Below are 18,166 nucleotides of genomic sequence, written 5' to 3'. Positions count from 1 at the left end.
CGTTGACTATTTGGAAAAAGGAAAAACAATAACAGGGGATTATTATGCATCTTTATTGGACCAGCTAAAAAACGAAATTGAAGAAAAACGGCCTCATTTAAACAGGAAAAAAATCCTCTTTCATCAGGACAATGCCCGTGTTCACACATGTTTACGATCAATGGCTAAAATTGAAGAATTGAAGTTCGAATTGGTCGACCACCCACCGTATTCGCCAGATTTAGCCCCCAGTGACTTTTTCCTTTTCCCAAACTTAAAAAAATGGCTAAGTGGACAACGTTTTTTTTCAAATGAAGAAGTCATAGATCGGACAAATGCTTATTTTGAGGACCTTCCGAAAACTTATTTTTCTGACGGTTTAAAAAAAATTGAGAAACGTCTAACCAAGTGTATTGAGCTCCAAGGAGATTATGTTGAGAAATAAAAAAAAATACAAAAATAAAAACTGTTTTAATGCTTTTTTCTAAGGAATTATTGACCCACCCTCGTAGCATGGCCAATTTGCATACAACAAAAAGGACAGTCAAATTTAAGCAGATTTGCTACTCTAAAGACCAGATGCAAAACAGCTGATCAAGCATATTGGCATACGTAATGAATAAGGTATTATGACATTTTATAATGTAAATAAATTTCACCACATACAAAATTTATTTATATTAATATTATAAATAATATATATATTATTATACTATTAAGATTTAAACCGGTTTTCGGTTTCAACCGGTTTGGAAGGAACAGATACAACCGAATAATCATCAATGAAAGATGTAGGTGAAAAAAAAACACTTTTTCCGGAACGCCCACAGCTCTTCAAATATTCTCGTAGTAATTTTCGTCATGGCTTTTCATTACAATGAGTCAATTTGTGTTTTTTCATAGTACCAGATTGTTTGCATGAGTAATTACATTTATCACACTAGAATGAGTATTTTTATGTGCTTTCAAGGTACTAGCCTGTTTGCATGAATAATCACATTCATTACACCTATATGGCTTCACACTAGAGTGAGTCATTTTGTGTGATTTCATTTGACCAGACGTTTTGCATGAATGATTGCAAATTTCACATAGAAATGGCCTTACACCAGAATGACTCATTTTGTGGTTTTTCAAGGCACTAGCCTGTATGCTGGAGTAATGACATTCTTCACATTTAAAAGGCTTTTCACCAGAATGCGTCATTTTGTGCCTTTTCAAGCTAGAAAGCTGTGTGCATGAGTATTTGCATTTATTACATTTAAATGGCTTTTCACCAGAATGCGTCAATTTGTGCATTTTCAAGCTATAACGCTTTGTGCATGAGTATTTGCATTTATTACATTTAAATGGCTTTTCACCAGAATGAGTCATTTTGTGTATTTTCATGTGAGCCAACTGTTTGCATGAGTATTTGCACTCATCGCACTTAAAAGGATTTTCATTAGAATGAGTCATTTTGTGGCTTTTCATGTGACTAGACGTTACGCATGAGTAATTACAGTTATCACACTTAAATGGCTTTAGATCAGAATGAGTCATTGTGTGTATTTTCATGCTACCAGACTGTTTGCATGAGTAATTACATTCAGCACACTTGAATGGCTTTACACCAGAATGAGTCATTTTGTGTATTTTCATGTGAGCCAACTGTTTACATGAGTATTTGCACTCATCGCACTTAATAGGTTTTTCATTAGAATGAGTCATTTTGTGGCTTCTCATGCGACTAGACGTTACGCATGAGTAATTACAGTTATCACACTTAATAGAATTTTCACCAGAGTGAGACATTTTGTGCAATTTCATGTTACTAGATGTTATACATGAGTAGGTACATTCATCACACTTAAATGGCTTTTCACCAGTATGAGTCATTTTGTGTATTTTCATATGAGCCAAATGTTTGCAAGAGTATTTGCACTCATCACACTTAAATGGCTTTTCATCAGAGTGAGTCATTTTTTGTGATTTTACGTGACCAGAGCGAATGCTGGAGAAATTGGCCTCATCACATTTGAATAGACTTGCAACGGAATTAGTCGTTTTCGCCATTGTGTGTTTATGAATCGTTTTGTGAAGCAACATTATGTCGAACGATGCAAAAAAATCAAAACAGATATTGCACACAAAATTTTCTTTATAAACCTGCCTTTTTTCTAATTTTATAGCAGCCACTAATAGTTCTGGGTTTCCCACATTCGATGGACATATATCAAGTTGAGCAGTGTGAACGTCCGCTACATCCGCAAACCTTTTAATACATTCCTCGAGTTCTTTTTTAATGACTTGTTCGTCTATCTGTAAGTCTGGGTAAGTATCTTGTATATCAGTCTTCTCCTCTGACGATTTGACACTCGCAAAGTTAGCCGGGACGGTGCTTCCACCGCTTATCTAAAATAATATTTAGAAGAACTTATAAATAAATTATGTGATTTTGAAATGACAATAATAAATCATGGTCATAAGTAAAATAGCCAATTAGAATAATTAAGGCACCTAGACACAGTTAACCTCAAATACAATCTGGGTGATAATATTATTGTGAAGTGTATTCGATACCATTTATTACCTATATACAGCTAATCATAATACAATGATTTATGCCTTTAAGATTCAGTGATTACAGCCATATAAGTTAAAGAATAATATGTACAAAATTTCAGTCCTATGCGACATTTCGCATTTCGGAAATACGCGGTTATAACTCGCAGTTCTGTGAATACGACGAATATGTGAAATATTCATCAGAATCACCACCGCCTTGCGCAGTAAAGAAATTTACAGGGTTTTTTCAAGGTGGTTTCATAGACCCCTACCGAAATTAAATTAGCAATACCCGATGCTGGTAAGCGAATTGTCTTCATTGAGACATTTTTCTCAGCCGACACAAATTTCTTGAATCGACACAAAGAAACCTCTATACACGAGATTTACATGAAGGCATATAGATAAAAACCAAATACAGACAGAGAGATGTTATTAGTAAGTTATAACCCAACCATAGACAGAGAAACTTAGATAAGTAAAATAGTAAATACCATTCTCAATCTTCAGGCACTATTCGCACTCCACCAATGGTAAAGACATATTGACAACACATAAATAATACAATAAAATAACGTAAAACATTATTACTAGGTAAAGAAGCAAGTATAAAAAATATTGTGAATCTGAATTGTTTTAAAAAACGATAGTCATAAACGAAGAAAAAAGAAGGTACCTAAAGTGTTGGGAATTTAATAAAGTAAGCTATGCTTATACACAGTGGCGGCTCCTGGATAAGATGGGTAAACGAATTCGATTATTTTTATTCAAATATCGTAATGTAGGCATTGGCGCACTTTTTTCCGGTGAAAAAACCATAATTTTGGTACAATTTAATACGTATAATATCTTTTGATAGCGGGGTACGCCACTGACGGCCATTTCATAGATAATGTGATATTCCAAATTTGATTTTTTTAAAATACTTTGTGGCTGTTCACCCACTATTTTTGTTATTGTATAATTACCTAGGCTACTAATTTCCATACTTAAAAAGTTGCCATCGCAAACAATGAAAGAAATTAATACGAATTGTTATAGTTATCAAAATGTGTGATATTGTATAATATCTACCTATTTTTTTCGTCCCTATCATCATCAATCTTGACCTATACACTGCTGGATGAAGGCCTCTTCAGCCTTTTTCTACTCCTTACTTACACATGAATTGTTATATTTATCAAAATCAGTGATATAATATTATTATCTACCTATCTATATATAATGCCATTATTATCACGAGCCTCAATAAATCCACTGCTGGATGAAGGCCTCTCTACGTTGATTGTATTCTTGACAGTATTTAATTTCTAATGTTATTTATCCACATATTCATATCGTCATCATAATCATCATCATCATCATCATCAACTAGGATAAATCCACTACTGGATGAAGGGTTCCGCAACCTGATTCTACTACTATCGGTTTAACGAATTTGTGATATTATACCTATTTCTATCATTCTTATATCATCGACCTGAACCAATCCACTGCTGGATAATGGCCTCCTAGCCCGGTTCTACTCCTTTCTGTCATATGAATTGCTGTATTTATCAAAATCGGTGATATTATATTTAAAAACATATTCATATCGTCATCATCATCATCAACCAGGATCCATCCACTGCTTAATAAAGACCTCCCTAGCCTGATTCTACTCCTTTTGTCATATGAATGTATGTATTTATCAAAATCTGTGATATTATATGTATCTACACATTCATATCGTCATCATCATCATCATCATTATCATATACCTGAACCAATCCACTGCTTAATAAAGACCCCCTTAGCCTAATTCTCCTCCTTTCTGTCATATGAATTTCTGTATTTATCAAAATCGGTGATATTATATTTATCTACATATTCATATCGTCATCATCATCGACCTGAACCAATCCACTGCTTAATAAAGACCTCCCTAACCAGATTCTACTCCTTTCTGTCATATGAATTTCTGTATTTATCAAAATCGGTGATATTATATTTATTTACATATTCATATCGTCATCATCATCATCATTGACCTGAACCAATCCACTACTTAAAGACCTCCTTAGCCTGATTCTACTCCTTTCTGTCATATGCATTGCTGTATTTATCAAAATCGGTGATATTATATTTATCTACATATCCATATGGTCATTATCATTATCATCATCATTGACCTGAACCAATCCACTGCTTAATAAAGACCTCCCTAGCCAGATTCTACTCCTTTCTGTCATATGAATTGCTGTATTTATCAAAATCGGTGATATTATATTTATCTACATATTCATATCGTCATCATCATCATCATCGACCTAAACCAATCCACTGCTTAATAAAGACCTCCCTAGCTTTTATTCTACTCCTTTCTGTCATATGAATTGCTGTATTTATCAAAATCGGTGATATTATATTTATTTACATATTCATATCGTCATTATCATCATTATCATCATCATCATCATCGACCTGAAACAATCCACTGCTTAATAAAGACCTCGCTAGCCTGATTCTACTCTTTTCTGTCATATGAATTTCTGTATTTATCAAAATCGGTGATATTATATTTATTTACATATTCATATCGTCATCTTCATCATCATCGACCTAAACCAATCCACTACTTAAAGACCTCCTTAGCATGATTCTACTCCTTTCTGTGATATGAATTTCTGTATTTATCAAAATCGGTGATATTACATTTATCTACATATTCATATCGTCATCATCATCAACCAGGATCAATTCACTGCTGGATGAAGAGTTCCGCAACCTGATTCTACTACTATAGTATACCTATTTCTATCGTCCTTATCATCATTGACCTGAACCCATCTATTGCTGGATAAAGGCCTTCCATGCCTGATTCTACTCCTTTCTGTCATTTGAATTGCTGTATTTATCAAAATCGGTGATAATAATATATTATATCTATTTATATTTCCATTATCATTATGAACCTGAATCAATCCACCGGTGGATGAAGGCCTCTCTAAGTTGTTTGAATTTCTGTCGGTCATATGAATTACTATATTTATCAAAATTGCTGATATTATATTTTCCCATTCATAATATCGTCATTATCATCATCAACCAAGATTAATCCACTGCTGGATGAAGGTTATCCCAACCTAATTCTACTCTTCTTGGTCATATAAACTGCTGATTCCACATCTTTAGGTCTTATAAATTCCTATTCTTATCAGATATAATATGTATTACTTCATAATTTATCAACATTTGTCTCGATATGAATGTCCCGCACCGGGAAACTATATTGTTTAAGGTTAATTTTTAAAACAAAATATGATTTTTAAAATATTATTCTGTGGCTCCAAGCATTTATTTTTTATAGACAATGAAACAAAATAATGTTTAAATTTATTTTTTATGCTGCTAACCTTTTTCTATTATGTAAATGGGACCCGAAAGAGATTAATATTCGCGTTATATTGGATCGCTATTTATGATAATCACGATTGAGATGTATAACTATTTATCATATTTAAATGCACATACCTACACATATATTGTATTAAAATTAAAATGACAGTGGTAGCAATCGGCGATTGCCAGCTGTTTTGCTAGGCTTAGCAGCCTGAAATGGTGTCAGATGATATTGAAAAGGCCAGACTCCAGAATAGACTACGCACATGACTCCAAATTTGTATTTGCAGTGACGACATGCATATCGTAAAACTGACAAATCAGATAAATTTTCAATTGTCTGACGTGAATGAAAATCCATCCCGAAGGGAAAACTATGGCGCCGTCTATACACACTTTACAATTATTATATTAAAATCCAACACCAAGTCACTATGATGAAAAGCTGTCTGCAAGACCTAGCGAGACAGACTGGCGAGAGCCAGCTGGCTCAGCTAGTCTCCTATATATTATTATCCTAAGAGATTTTGGAAAATACGTCAACTTTTTTATTTAAATACCACTTTGTTGATTATTAAAGGAATTCACTTCAATTTTTGGAGTCCCGAATCGACTTCCATTTGAATCGGGCATAATCTAAAAAAACTCGACACAATCACAGATAAAATCATTTTTAAATCGCGTTTCACATCCGTCACCATACATTTTCGCTACTTTACTGTCTATCTACCGCAAATTGATTATAATGTCGCTTAATACTTTCTATTTAATCGAAATTCCAGAAATCAGAATTAATATTCCACAAATTTATTCAAATCTGTAAGTAGCACATTGGCGCACTATTGAGTTTTAACTAGAAATAAATACATCTTTCCTCACTGATTACTACGAAAATATAATCTAAAACCATGTCACTGCTTTTTATCTGTCAAACTAATGGACTAATTATTGTCATTTGTTTTCTTTCGCTTATTTAGTTTACGTGTCAGAATATTTTCAAATTTGGAATTTGTGAAAATCCTAGAAAACATCGAACAGTAATGTGACATTTTAAATAGCATAGACATTTCTTGCAATATTATATGTATATTCATTGCCAATAATAATAATGGAGAATTTTAATATTACTATCGATGAATAATAATTTCAGATACCTTGATTATCCTGATATAGTATGTAATAGTATTATTATTACATTAAGGTAGGTAGGTAAATGAAATTAATGTGACGTTTATTCCAAATAATAATTAAATCGTGATGTTATTAATAATATTTAAATTGTAATAGTGTTTCTTCTTATTAATATTGTAAAAAATGACATTACGTATCATTTATTCTTTATCACCTGTAACATCGCTTATATCTTATCGCTTATTGGCAAATAATATTCTAATAGTAAATTTTTACTATTTTACACTATAATTAGGTAGGTTCCATAAGTAAGTAGCTACTACTTTTCCATTTTTGTACGTGATAAAAATAATATCATTTTTATTTCCTCGCCCAGATAATTTGTTAAATAATAAATTAAGCATGTTGGAATTTATTCAGTAGTATTATAAAAAACCTACTAATTTTAAAATAAAATAGCATTTTTGCTCCTAAGCAAAGCATATGTACACACCCCTTCAGAGTGGTAATAATTATGAGTAACAAAAGATTTAGTACGAGAGATAGTTTTAACATTTTTTCAATCTAATGGGATCTTCCCTCATTCAATAAATAGAACGTATTGTAACAACGCAATAATCTAAATGTATGAAAAATTAGACTATCCTGCTATGGCGATGGGTGGAAGTAGGGTGGATCCACCATAGATATTGCAGACTAAGCTTTGTCAGTTATACGTATTTGTTTACATTTAAATAATACTACACTTTACAGATGGTATTGGTTAGTTTTTAAATTTCAATTATACCCTGGGAAAACCAAGCCATAATATGCATCTGTCTATGAAATATTTAAAATTATGCCATTAAATCATACATCATTTTGGATATTTACTCATTCGCCGCGCAGTATTTAATTAATATTTAATTACCACATTTAAATACCATTCTAATTATATCCAATGCGGACACAACATAATATATTGTGCTGTTAGTCATATTAAACTAACAAAGTTGCCATTGCAAACAATGAAAGAAATTAATTGTTATAGTAATCAAAATTTGTGATATAGTATAATACCTACATAATTTTATCATCCTTATCATCATCAATCTGGACCTATCCACTGCTAGATGAAAGCTTTCTCAGCCTTATTCTACCCCATGAATTGTGATATTTATCAAAATCAATGATATTATATTATCTACCTATCTATATAATATAATGCGTTATTATCACGAGCCTCAATAAATCCACTGCTGGATGTAGGCCTCTTTACGTTGATTGTATTCTTGACAGTCTTGAATGTCTATTAAAAATGATAATGTTATTTATCTACATATTCATATCGTCATAATCATCATCAATCCACTGCTGGATGAAGGGTTCCGTAACGAAATTCTACTACTATCGGTTGAACAAATTTGTGATATTATACCTATTTTTATCATCCTAATCATCATCGACCTGAGCTAATCCACTGCTGGATAAAGGCCTCCCTAGCCTGATTCTATTCCTTTCTGTCATTTGAATTGCTGTATTTATCAAGATCGGTGATATTATATTTATCTACATATTCATATCGTCATCATCATCATCAACCAGGATCAATCAACTGCTGGATGAAGGGTTCCGCAACCTGATTCTACTACTATCGGTCTAACGAATTTGTGATATTATACCTATTTCTGTCGTCCTTATCATCGACCTGAACCCATCCACTGCTGGATAAAGGCCTCCCTAGCCTGATTCTACTCCTTTCTGTCATTTGAATTGCTGTATTTATAAAAATCGGTGATATTAAATTGTATCTATTTATATTGCCTATGAGCCTGAATCAATTCACTGGTGGGAGAAGGCCTCTTTAAGTTGTTTGCATTTCTGTCGGTTATATAAATTGCTATATTTATCAAAATAACTGATATTATATGTACCCATTCAAAATATCGTCATTATCATTATCAACCAAGATCAATCCACTGCTGGATGAAGGTTACACCAACATAATTCTACCCTTCTTGGTCATGTAAACTGCTATATTTTTTTTTAATTTGTGATTTTATATACCTATCCATTTATATCGTCATTATCGTCATCAACCCGTATCAATCCACTGCTGGATGAAGGCCTCTTTAAGCTGATTCCACGTCTTTAGGTCTTATAAATTCCTATTCTTATCAGAATTGGTCTAGAATAGACTCAGATATAATATGTATTGCTTTATTATTTATCAACATTTTTCAAGATATGAATGTCCCACACCGGGAAACTATATTGTTTAAGGTTAATTTTTAAATCAAAATATGATTTTAAAATATTATTCTATGGCTGCAAGCATTTATTTTTTATAGACAATGAAACAAAATAATGTTTAAATTTATTTTTTATGCTGCTAACCTTTTTCTAATATGTAAATGGGACCCGAAAGAGATTAATATTCGCGTTATATTGGATCGCTATTTATGATAATCACAGAGATGTATATTTATTTATCATATTTAAATGCACATACCTACACATATATTGTATTAAAATTAAAATTTCAGTGGTAGCAATCGGTGATTGCCAGCTGTTCTGCTAGGCATAGATAGCAGCCTGAAATGGTGTCAGACGATATTGTGAAGGCCAGACTCCAGAATGGACTATGCATATGACTTCAAATTTGTATTGGCAGTGACGACATGCAAATCGTAAAACTGACAAATCAGAGAAATGTCAAACTGTCTGACGTGAATGAAAATCCATCCCGAAGGGAAAACTTTGGCGCCATCTATACATACTTTACAATTATATTAAAATCCAACACCATTTCATTATGACAAAAGGCTGTCTGCAAGACCTAGCGAGACAGACTGGCGAGAGCCAGCTGGCTCAGCTAGTATGCATAAATCACGCCCAAGGTGACCGCGCCGCTTAAGCGATGGACTATCACGCCGTGGGTCCCAGGTTCGAATCCTGGGTGTGGCAAACACACATATTGTTTTTCAATTTTTATGTGAGCTGTGGCTGACATCCATTTCTCGTAAAAAACCAAATCTGTTTATACAAACCTCTAATCTGTGGAGGCCCATATGATTCTATAAATATCGGATTTGGTCGGAATATATATATAAATTTAATATCAAATTTTTCTCAATTTTCTTGGGGGTGCTGCAGTCCGCAGTGCAGATGGACAAGCCGCCACTGGTACATAAGTTGGCAGTTCATTCCACCTGACAACATTCTTGGATGTGGCTATTCTGATAGAAATTGTCGTTTTCAAAGATGTAAATTAAGATTTTCAAAATCTTCTTTCCGATACCCGACGTCATAGGTAGGTACCTACTTATTTATATTACTTATGATAAATCAACACAAATATATTTATAAGGTAAGACGAGAACAATATAATTATTCAAAACACATCTGTTGACTCGAAATTACAATGTGACGTTAATGAAGACAATAGCATACGAGGAAGGCGATGTGACATGGTGAAAGTCCTGCGCATAAACACCCATAGCAATAAAATGTCTTGCAGGAGAGAGCAAGTGACGTCCTAACTACTGACTCCTGCGGGAGGACCCAGGCAATCATATAAGTGGATAAGCGAGAGATATGTACAGCCGAATAATCATGAATGAACGATGTAGGTAATGTAAAATCACTTATGCCGGAACGTCCATGGCTCAACAAGGACTGTTGGTGTCTATGCTAAAATCGAAGACATTAAACCAAGCTGTAGTAATATCACCGTTTACAGATAAACAATAAACATGTACATTTCTGTATAAGCACTCTTCAATAATGTTCTCATAGTAATATTCAGAAGAAGTTATAATACAATTGTCATCCACAGCGAACAGATGCTCGGTGGGTCTTATTTAAGAAGTTATTATGACGTATTGTGGTTACTAGAAATTAAGCGAAAACGATTGAACCTATTTCAGTGTTTGAAAGCTTGAATGAAATAACTAATAATAATTTTCTAGTCGTAAGAAAGGTGAAATATTAAATGTCTTACAAAAAGGTTTTGCGAGCAAGCTGACCGACAATGGTGCCCCCAGATTGGGGCTAGTGTCTCACTAAAACACTTGGCGTCTGTGTATTAATGACTATAGTTATAGTAGAACGAGACGAGACGAATTGTTTTGAATCTGTCATTTCGTCAAAATAACTTTAGTTTTAAAATCTAACCTCAAAAGTGCGACTGTCATCTTCGGCGTCCTCTTTCTTTATCGCTTGACAGTTTGAATGAATTATTGCCGCATCAGACAACTGCTCGTTTTCTGCATCAGATTCAATTTCAACAGGTTCTCGTTTCACTTCCATTTTTGTTTAATTGTTAATGCATTGATTAAAATTATACAAGAGCATCGGCGTACTCATGGCGTGGTTCTACCATAGACAAAAAATTATGCCGATGCTATTGCCAATAGACGAATATACTTTGTATTGTCATTATACATGATCATAAGACAATAACATGACCCCAAATAATATTATTTAAAATAAAACGCTGTACTATGTCGAACCTTTTCTACATTATTCATTAATATTTGAAAAGTATATGTATTAATGTTATTTCTTGGTGAATTACTAATAATTGTCAATATTAAAGGTTTTGCAAACTCAACCCATCTCTTTGGCGAACAATTCTTTCCTGCGGGGCGGGAGGTTACGTTCTGGACATAAGTGGAGACTTTGAAGTCATCTTTGGTTTAGGATTATTAACAATGACAATAAGAAATTAATGTTTTTTCTTATAGGTAAATAATTACCTGAAATCATTCAATTTCATGTGTTAATTCTTTTTTCACTACCTATAGGTATATTTCGCTGACTGTATCGAAAAAGACTGGAGAAAGATGGGGAGGGCTGGAGACTGGAGAGGAGTAACAAGGGAAAGGACTGTGTGGAGGACAATAATTGTAGAGGAGGCCAAATCCCGCCCCGGGAGGTAGTGCCGAGAAAGAGATATATTTCGTATGACTGAGATTTTTCCCAGCGGAGTTGATAATAAATACTTGTCAGTTCTAATCTTTAACATATAGCCTATAAATGAATGTCAGAAGATCAAAGTAGGTACCTAGGTACCTAATATGTTTTTGCATTATTTTGTGTATGCGTTAATATTCGTACACATATTATATATAATTTCCAGCCCTGGGTGATCTGTTGGTAGGTAGGTACTTATTATTATCATACCGATGGAATCTTGAATGAGGATGCTCGGTATTTCTTCGTTATGGATTAAGAGTGGAAAGATACCGATTATATACGCCCTAGACATGGTTCTTTTCTACCTAGTAAAAGTAAATAAAACACACTAATTGAAATTTTACATCTCCGAAAGGAGCTGGATTTATTAATATGAACAAGAAAAAATTGGAACAGTTATAATTAACTATGCTATTACAATGAATATATTTTAGCCACTTGCTCATCCGATTAGGTCCATACTCCGACATTGAAAAACAATGTGTATTCGTCAGACTGAGGGTTCGAATTTGGGACGCACGACAGTATAGGTACGCTGATGCGTCAGCCACTCGGCGATAGTGGGTGTAAATTATTTACAAGGCATGGAAGCTTCGGTTTGTTTAGTTTAGACCAGGGGGCGGGCAAACTTATTGGATGGGGGGCCAAATTCAAGAATTCAAAATGAGCGGCGGGCCGCAAATAAAATACCATTTTTAGATATACACTATTTATTATCACGAAAAATAAACATTACAAAAAAATTAATGAGAAGAATGAAACTGCCGTACATTTTTTAACAATTTTTTTAAAATTCAGGTGTTAATTTTGTAGTTGATATTCTCAAAACTAAATTGGACTGTAAATGGGCATCGGAGATAGGTACTTGATCGTAAAGAATTTTTATTGAGGTTCATGATCGAAAATGTTTATTCACATAATATATAGGTTGATCCAAAAATAACGAACATGTTCCTTGCATAATCTTTATGTTGGTCGAATTTGTCTGAATTAAGGGCATTGTAAAATTTGGAGATTTCTTTACGACGGTGCAATTCTCTTAAATCAGTGTCACACTGCAGATCAATAATCTCAAGTTGTAGCTCTGTCGGTACACTATCAATATCTATTGAAAATGGATCGCATACTATTGCTAAACTTGTCTCAATATATGTTATCAACATATTCTTCAAATTTATATTCTGGTATATTCAGCAACTTCAAAGTTGGAAAGTGGTCCACGTTGTTATTCGATATTTGTCAAAGGAATAAATTGAGTTTAAATTGAAATCCATTCAAACTTTTTACCATATCATGGGCATGTATTTTTTTTTCGTTGCAACGCGAAGTTAAAAGTAATTAAATGTGTCACGATGTTCGACGTAGAAAATAGTGGTTACATATTGCTATATATCAAATTGAAGTATAGTTAGAATGATAATAGAAAAGAGTTTAAAAATTGTAATGAACAATAGTTAAACATGAAGTGCCAATTAGTTTAATCGATAGAACATGAAATAAAATACTATTTAATCTCAAGACGTATAAATTCGGCTTCCTGCCAACTTAACCTTCTGCAAGGAATGTTTATATCATTATCTACCTCAAATAAACTGTCATTAGTAATCTCGTTTGAAATATGAAATTATTAATTTGGGCGCCTAAAGAAGTGTATATTTTACAAATAAAATTAGCAATGAAAAATAAGAACATACCGTAGTATGTTAAAAGAGTTATTTAATTACACACAACAAAATTACGTAAGTATAACAAGCGTACAACATTGAAATTTATAATTGATACAAAAAAATTTAATTTTAATATAACATTGAGAATATCTTTGATTGGTACGGTGAGAGTTTTTAAATGGTACTTAGCTTTTATTTTTAATTTGATGACTGCAATTTCCGTTTGGCTGGATTTGTTGTTCGCCTTCCCGTCCGAAAGAGGGAAACGTCATTATGGCGTTGAAACTTTTACTATACGTTAACCGGGTCACGTCCGTTCTGTATTGATTCTAATCTCGGAGTGACGGACTCTTGAGGCGGAATTAGTTTGTTTGTTATTTCCCCTTCCATGTGACAGATTGTTGCGTCAGCTTCCAAAAGCGGGAAGATTCCTCATTGGTCGGTTTGTAACGGTTTATTGTTTTAAGGATATTTAATTTGTTAACGGTATTTATTTAGTTTGCGTTTAAGATGTAGACATGTCACATGAAATGTAACATGACAATAGTGTGAGACGAGACGCAAGGAAGACGTACTGAGATAATACATTTACGAAACAACAAATTCTTCAAATTTTAATATATTGTCAATATTTTTTAAAAAATTATAAAAAAGGTATTCGTAATCAGAAGAACAATTAATGATGGCGGGCCACAAAAAAATACCCGACGGGCCGCAGTTGAAGGCAGCGCACGTGACGTGTCGGAGGTATTTTGGTAATTTCTATACAATCGACTCGACTTTCTGCTTTGGGGGTGAAAATATAACTGATTTTTCAAAGAGCGTCTCGCTCTTAGGGGAGTGAGATATCGGGGAGAAGGGCAGGGAGGGTATTTGACCAATTTCGGAATTATTAACGGTAAACTTGGCTCGCACCGAGGTATTTGTTTGGTGCGTCTTCAAGGTCGGATGTGCCTTAATGGTTATTTTTCACTAAAAAATACAGAAAACGCAGATTTTGATATATTATTATTAGCACAAAAACATTGGGAACAATATAAATGGTTATAAAGCACTGTCTGTGAACGTTTCTATTAAACTGAATATTATTTTTGGTCAGTCACTTGCTCAATCTGTTAGGTCTATACTCTGACTCCAAACAGACATTGAAAAACCATATTTAAAAAATATATTAGCCAGATCGAAGATTTGCACTTGGGATCCACCACATTACAAGCCGAAACGTCAGCTGATAGGCTATAGTGGATGTGGAGTATTATTACTAGAGTTGTAACGGTTTCTTAAAGGATAGTAATTTTCATTCTCAATATTACACATTATTTGATAGGTAGATATAATTCTTATTGCGAGTATGTCATCAATATTGAATAACTAAACGAGAATCAGTTTTACATGCTTCGGCCTCACGCTAGAAGCAGGGTTTTTGCCACCTATTTAGATTCAGGATCTTTTTATACTATCGAATTTATTTAATATAATAATATTTAAAATAATATTCAAAGCGTACAAGTAAATTTGCAGCTTTCTCCTCGTTTCAGTTGGCCATGGTGTATTTCAGCGAAGGGGATGAGGGTCAGTCTACCACATATTAGACAGGGACAGACCGCCCTTAAATCGTCCAATTGATTAATTTAATAATCCAAATGCATGAGTAATTGCTAAAATCATACTTGAATGGCGTTTTACGAGAATCGTTATTTTTCATGATTTCAAAGTCAAACATAAATGGATTTTCTCCAGAATTATGTCATTTTGTGTTTTTTAATGGAACTAGACGATTTGTTTCACATTCAAATGGCGATTCGCCAAATCGAGTCATTTTGTGTCTTTTCATGTAGACTGTTTACATTAATAATTTAATCTCTTACACTTAAATGGCTTTAAACCAGAATGAGTCATTTTGTAAATTTACATGTTACCGGACGTTATGCATGAGAAATTACAATCACCACACTTTAATGGCTTTTCACTAGAATTAGTCAGTTTGTGTCTTGTCATGTTACCAGACTGTTTGCCTGAATAATTGAATTTCTTACATTTAAATGGCATTTCAGCAGAATGAGTTATTTCATGTATTTTTATAGTACTCTATTTGCATGAGTAATTGCTTTTTTCAAACTTATATGGCTTTTCACAAGAATAAGACATTTTGTGCAATTTCATATTATTAGACGTTTTACATAAGAAATAACATTTATTACACGTTAATGGCTTTCACCAGATGAGTCATTTTGTGTGTTATAAGGTGAGTAGAGCGACAGAATGACTTATTACATATATCACATTTGAATGGTTTTTCACCAGAATGTTTCATATTGTGTATTTTCATGTTAGTTGATTGTATGCACGAGTAATTGCAATAACGACACTTGAGTGGCTTTTCGCCAGAATGAGTCATTTTGTGTAATTTCATTTTACTAGAGGTTGTGCATGAGTAATTACACATATCACACTTGAATGGTTTTTCACCGGAATGAGTCATTTTGTGTATTTTCAGGTAACTAGACCTTATGCATGAGTATTTGCATTCACCACACTTGAGTGGCTTTTCACCAGAATGAGACATATTGTGCAATTTCATGGTACTAGAATGTATGCACGAGTAATTGCAATCACGACACTTGAGTGGCTTTTCGCCAGAATGATTCGTTTTGTGTGATTTCATTTTACTAGAGGTTGTGCATGAGTAATTACACATATCACACTTGAATGGTTTTTCACCGGAATGAGTCATTTTGTGTATTTTCATGTTAGTTGATAGTATGCACGAGTAATTACAAATATCACACTTCACTGGTTTATCACCAGAATGGATCATTCTGTGAATTTTCATTTTACTAGAATGTTTGCATGAGTAATTGCATGTCTCACACTTAAAAAACTTTTTAGCAGAACGAGTACTTTTTTGTGATTTTAGGTGACCAGAGCGTATGCAGGAGGAAATGAGGTCATCACATTTAAACAGACTTGCAACGGAATTAGTCGTTTTCGCCATTGTGTTTTTATGAATCGCTTTGTGAAGCAACATTAGGTCGAACGATGCAAAAAAATCAAAACAGATATTGCACACAAAATTTTCTTTATAAAACTGTCCTTTTTCCAATTTTATAACAGCCACTAATAGTTCTGGGTTTCCCACATTCGATGGACATCCATCAAGTTGAGCAGTGTGAACGTCAGCTACATCTGCAAACCTTTTAATATATTCCTCGAGTTCTTTTTTAATGACCTGTTCGTCTATCTGTAGGTCTGTGGAAGTACCTTGTACATCGGTTATCTTCTCTGATGATTTGACACTCGCAATGTTAGCCGGGACGGTGCTCTCACCGCTAATCTAAAAACAATAACAAATTATAAGATTTTCAAATGAAAAATCATTAGTAAAAGAGCTTTTCAGAATCAGTGTATAGACCTACAAACTTTTCTCAGAAATTGATGGGGGATCCACTGTCGAAAACTACCCAATCAAGACTCGCAACTGGACAGAATCTGACATTCGAATGACTGAATTCAAATATTCCATTTGGCAGTTCGTAGTTCCAGTTTTCACCGTTCTTTAGATAAGTTTGTAGGACCGTACCTAGACACAACTAAACTTAAACACGATCGGTGTAATAAAAAGATTCAAAATCAATCCAGGGTTTGTAGTCATATAGGATAAACGAAAAAGCGCGGTTATATCTCGCAGTTCTCAGCTCCAACTGAATACGACGAATATATTAAATATTCGCCAGAATCACCACCGCCTTGCGCTACAAAGAATATTCCAGGGTTTTACAACCCTGGCCGGATTTAAATTAGCAATGCCTGATGCGGATAGGCGACTTGTCTTTACTGAGGCATTTTTCTCTTTGATGATAATATACACAGACAAAGAAACTTAGATAATAGTAAATGCTATTCTCCATCTTCAGACTATGCGTACTCCACCGACGGTTAATGCATATTGACCAAACATTAATTATACAATAAAATAACTTAAAAACATTATTACTAGGTTCAGGAGCGAGTACAAAAAATAATGTTGAAAATTTAAAATTGTAAATTAAGTATTTCAAGATCGTTTTTCCAACCCCCGACGCCATATGTATTTACAGTAATTTACCACATGATAAATCAAGACAAATATAAGTAAGAATATAAGGTAAGAAAGGGACAAAATAATTATTCAAAACACACCTGCTGACTGTTGAAGTTTCAATGCGAAGTCAATTAAGACAATAGCATACGAGGAAGGGGATGAGATGAATGAACGATGTAGGCGACGTAAACGCCTACGGCTCAATCGAGACTGTGGTTGCCTATAGTTAAATCGAAGGCAGTGGTCATACGACAACGGTTCTTTTAAACAATAAAGTATATCAGAGCTTATTACTTTATCGTTTATTTAAAATAGGTGACTTTTATCCTTTCATGAACAACCGGTTATAGAGGGTGAATCATTCTGTATAATGTCCTTATTCCCTTCATTGGATAATTGAATTGAGGTTGATTCTATGTCC

At 33.7% G+C, this 18,166-nt stretch overlaps 1 protein-coding gene across 1 annotated transcript; it reads right to left on the bottom strand.

Annotated features, from left to right (window-relative positions):
• Positions 1-1,120: 1,120 nt before the first annotated feature.
• LOC147076667 (uncharacterized) lies at positions 1,121-11,380 on the bottom strand. Its single transcript, XM_085940910.1, has 3 exons — positions 11,194-11,380; positions 2,128-2,373; positions 1,121-1,132 (listed from the first exon to the last, which is right to left on the bottom strand). Exons 1-3 carry the CDS (start codon positions 11,326-11,328, stop codon positions 1,121-1,123), a joined length of 393 nt encoding a protein of 130 aa, XP_085797036.1. The 5' UTR covers positions 11,329-11,380.
• Between the last annotated feature and the right edge of the window lie 6,786 nt (positions 11,381-18,166).

Source organism: Rhyacophila brunnea, unplaced genomic scaffold (genome assembly GCF_057557595.1).
Source record: "Rhyacophila brunnea isolate RB1 unplaced genomic scaffold, BYU_Rbru_1.0 scaffold_13, whole genome shotgun sequence".
NCBI classification, from domain to species: Eukaryota; Metazoa; Arthropoda; class Insecta; order Trichoptera; family Rhyacophilidae; genus Rhyacophila; species Rhyacophila brunnea.
The sequence above is the reverse complement of the archived record's forward strand: the minus strand, read 5'-3'. Positions and strand labels throughout refer to the sequence as shown.